The following is a 2,512-nucleotide window of genomic DNA, read 5'->3' as shown; positions in this document are numbered from 1 at the left end:
CGTGGGTCTTCTGCCAATTCACTCACTAAGTAGATCGCGCAGCTAAGTAAGGGGGCCCAGCAAATAGCACATAAAATGACGCTTATGATGGAGGAAATGGGTACGCTTTAAGCGGCTCTTAACGAGTCAAATAAGCGTAAAAGCCGCAAGCGGCGATATGTACGGACAGAAGAGACTCTTACTATAGGCGAAGTACAAGAAGTATTAGCTAAACAGGCGGGTAGCAGTCGTGGTGATGGTGAGAGTGCGTCGAAGAGGGTGCGAGGAGAGCGGCGGTGCGGGCGTTGCAAGCAGACTGGACACAACGCTCGTACCTGCGTAGTTGAGATAGATAGTGCAAGTGATAGTAGCGATTCTGACAATTAATTTAGTGTATCGCAATAGTTTATTGACTGTGATAAAAAACTGTGATAACGTGTTAATGTAGATGTAGTGGTGGGGCGTTAGCGACTCGCTTGGGTTAGCGACTCACTTGTGAACCACGTTATAGTTAAATGCTGTAGTTTATTTTCGTTATAGAAGCCTTCATCACAAACGCAATTGTCTTTCCAACCTACTTGGTGCGTGCCTCCTGGACCCTTTCATATGTATACACGGCACACTGTATGCATCTCTCAACAACTTTCCAAAATTTGCTTAAAGTGTCATCGCTGCCTCGGTGAGCTACATCTGTACTGCTATGCAACGTGTGTTGCGTAAGTGCCAGTGAAACACCCTTGCCCCTGGCGCCCCACAGCGGTTGTATTCGGTTTTAGTCCACGAATACGCATGTCAATATGTAGACATGATGATAACAATGCAAAGGCTGAGTGGAATATGTGTCGAGCCACCAAAAACTTGTTCTTATCTACGGGTAATACGGCATCAGAGCTCAACTATGTAGCTTACCCTAGGGGGCTAGCCGCTGCGTCAGCACGTCAGAATCACTCATAAAATAATAAAATAAAGCATAAGCACTGGCCTAAACCCGCAGAGGCCCGATAAGCAATATTTGAAAAAATAAAAAATAAATGGATTTCTCGTATTGAGCGGCTATAGGATCCGACCCTTAAGTTGGAGAATTAAGATATTCCTCTGGAGTGGATCAAGAATACACTTCGGATGGTTTCGGAAAAGAAAGTAGAAGATTGGCGATTAGGTGGTCCAACAGGGACGAGATTGCTCAGTGAGACGACCATGAGGCAAAGGCATATGACATCGTGTTAATTTTCTTATTGAGAATCTATGCTCCTGGCTGTGACCTCTGTACAGCTACTTCAGACGTATATTACCAGTCTTACTGACGCCCCTATAGCTTCATCATCATATCATTGTCTGAGCCTAAACCGGGCAAGGCTGCTGAGGGTTTACGATCGCGCAGTGGTTACCGCCATCTGATGAATATGGACAATAGTATATAATCTTCCATGTCCCCTAATATAGTCAGACGTGAACGTCAAGAGAATAAGCTTCAAAAAGTAGTCACGTACGTTACTCTGCTTTTTGCAATAAGAATTCCAAGAGCAACCGCTACAGCAGGTGCCAGAAGTCGGCGGCAATGTCCCGATGTCGCCAGTCCGAATACATGCGAGCGCTTGGGAGCTCAGAAGAGCAAATACGGATGAGAAGAGAACAGCACGCATAATGAATTGTAGGTCTAGCGCAAGCAATGTTTAGTATACACTACAGCAACAGGATTAGAAGTAAACCAAGAGAGTGGGCAATGCTCTTTGTATATATACTTATACACACATGCGAGTTGTAAGCTTACATATATTTCATGTATTAGCATGTAGGATAGTGAGATAGTAAGCCCTATGAATATACGGAGGTGACTGTCAAAAGTTCTTGCTAGCGCCACGCTAAGCCGCCAGCCTATCGGCCTAACTATTCTTAGCGCCTACACTAATTTTTTAAAGCTAGCAATAGCTTATATACTTATTTTTTGAAGTATTTTTAACCTACTATAGCTCTAAATATAGATATATTAACTTCTCTTTTATTATTATATTAAAGTTACCTTTTAGTAGCAAATCTACACGTAAAATTATAGAAATAATGAGTATATTGCTACGTATAATTAACTTAGTTTATAGTAGAGCCTAGTAGCAAGGCTTTAAGCCTAAAGCACGCCTAATTAAGATCCTTCTATAGTACTTTAAACATGCTCTACGCGTAGGCTGCCTTTATAAATAAAAAGAAATATATAACCCTACTCTTAAGAATATATACTATAATAGGTATAAAAGAGAAAAGAGCTATGCTAATATTGCTAGTGATCTTAGTATTTATAGCTATAACGTTGTAACGGGTCGAGTCCTATTAGACTGCGCACGCAACTACAACGCGCCCACCGCGCCAAAAAGGCTGGCACAAGATATCAGAGCTGCTGATATCGTTGCGTAGTTGATACATAAGATAGCCACCGCTATCTGTACTGTAGCGGGCTACCTAGCCCGTTACAATACCCCTCCGCTAGGTCTTTGCTCTCCTGGGCAAAGTAGTACTGCGCTGCCCCCACTAATGACGTGGC

General features: G+C 42.9%; 1 protein-coding gene across 1 annotated transcript; it reads left to right on the top strand.

The window, feature by feature from the left end:
• Nucleotides 1–2,193: 2,193 nt before the first annotated feature.
• SETTUDRAFT_112173 (uncharacterized protein) lies at nucleotides 2,194–2,385 on the top strand (the record flags this gene model as incomplete). Its single annotated transcript, XM_008023613.1, has 1 exon — nucleotides 2,194–2,385. A coding segment is annotated over one exon (192 nt), but the record flags the coding sequence as incomplete, so codon positions are not given.
• Nucleotides 2,386–2,512: the final 127 nt, after the last annotated feature.

The sequence above is a fragment of the Exserohilum turcica genome (assembly GCF_000359705.1).
Source record: "Exserohilum turcica Et28A unplaced genomic scaffold SETTUscaffold_107, whole genome shotgun sequence".
NCBI classification, from domain to species: Eukaryota; Fungi; Ascomycota; class Dothideomycetes; order Pleosporales; family Pleosporaceae; genus Exserohilum; species Exserohilum turcicum.
Note: the sequence above shows the minus strand (reverse complement) of the source record. Positions and strands in the feature narration are given on the sequence as shown.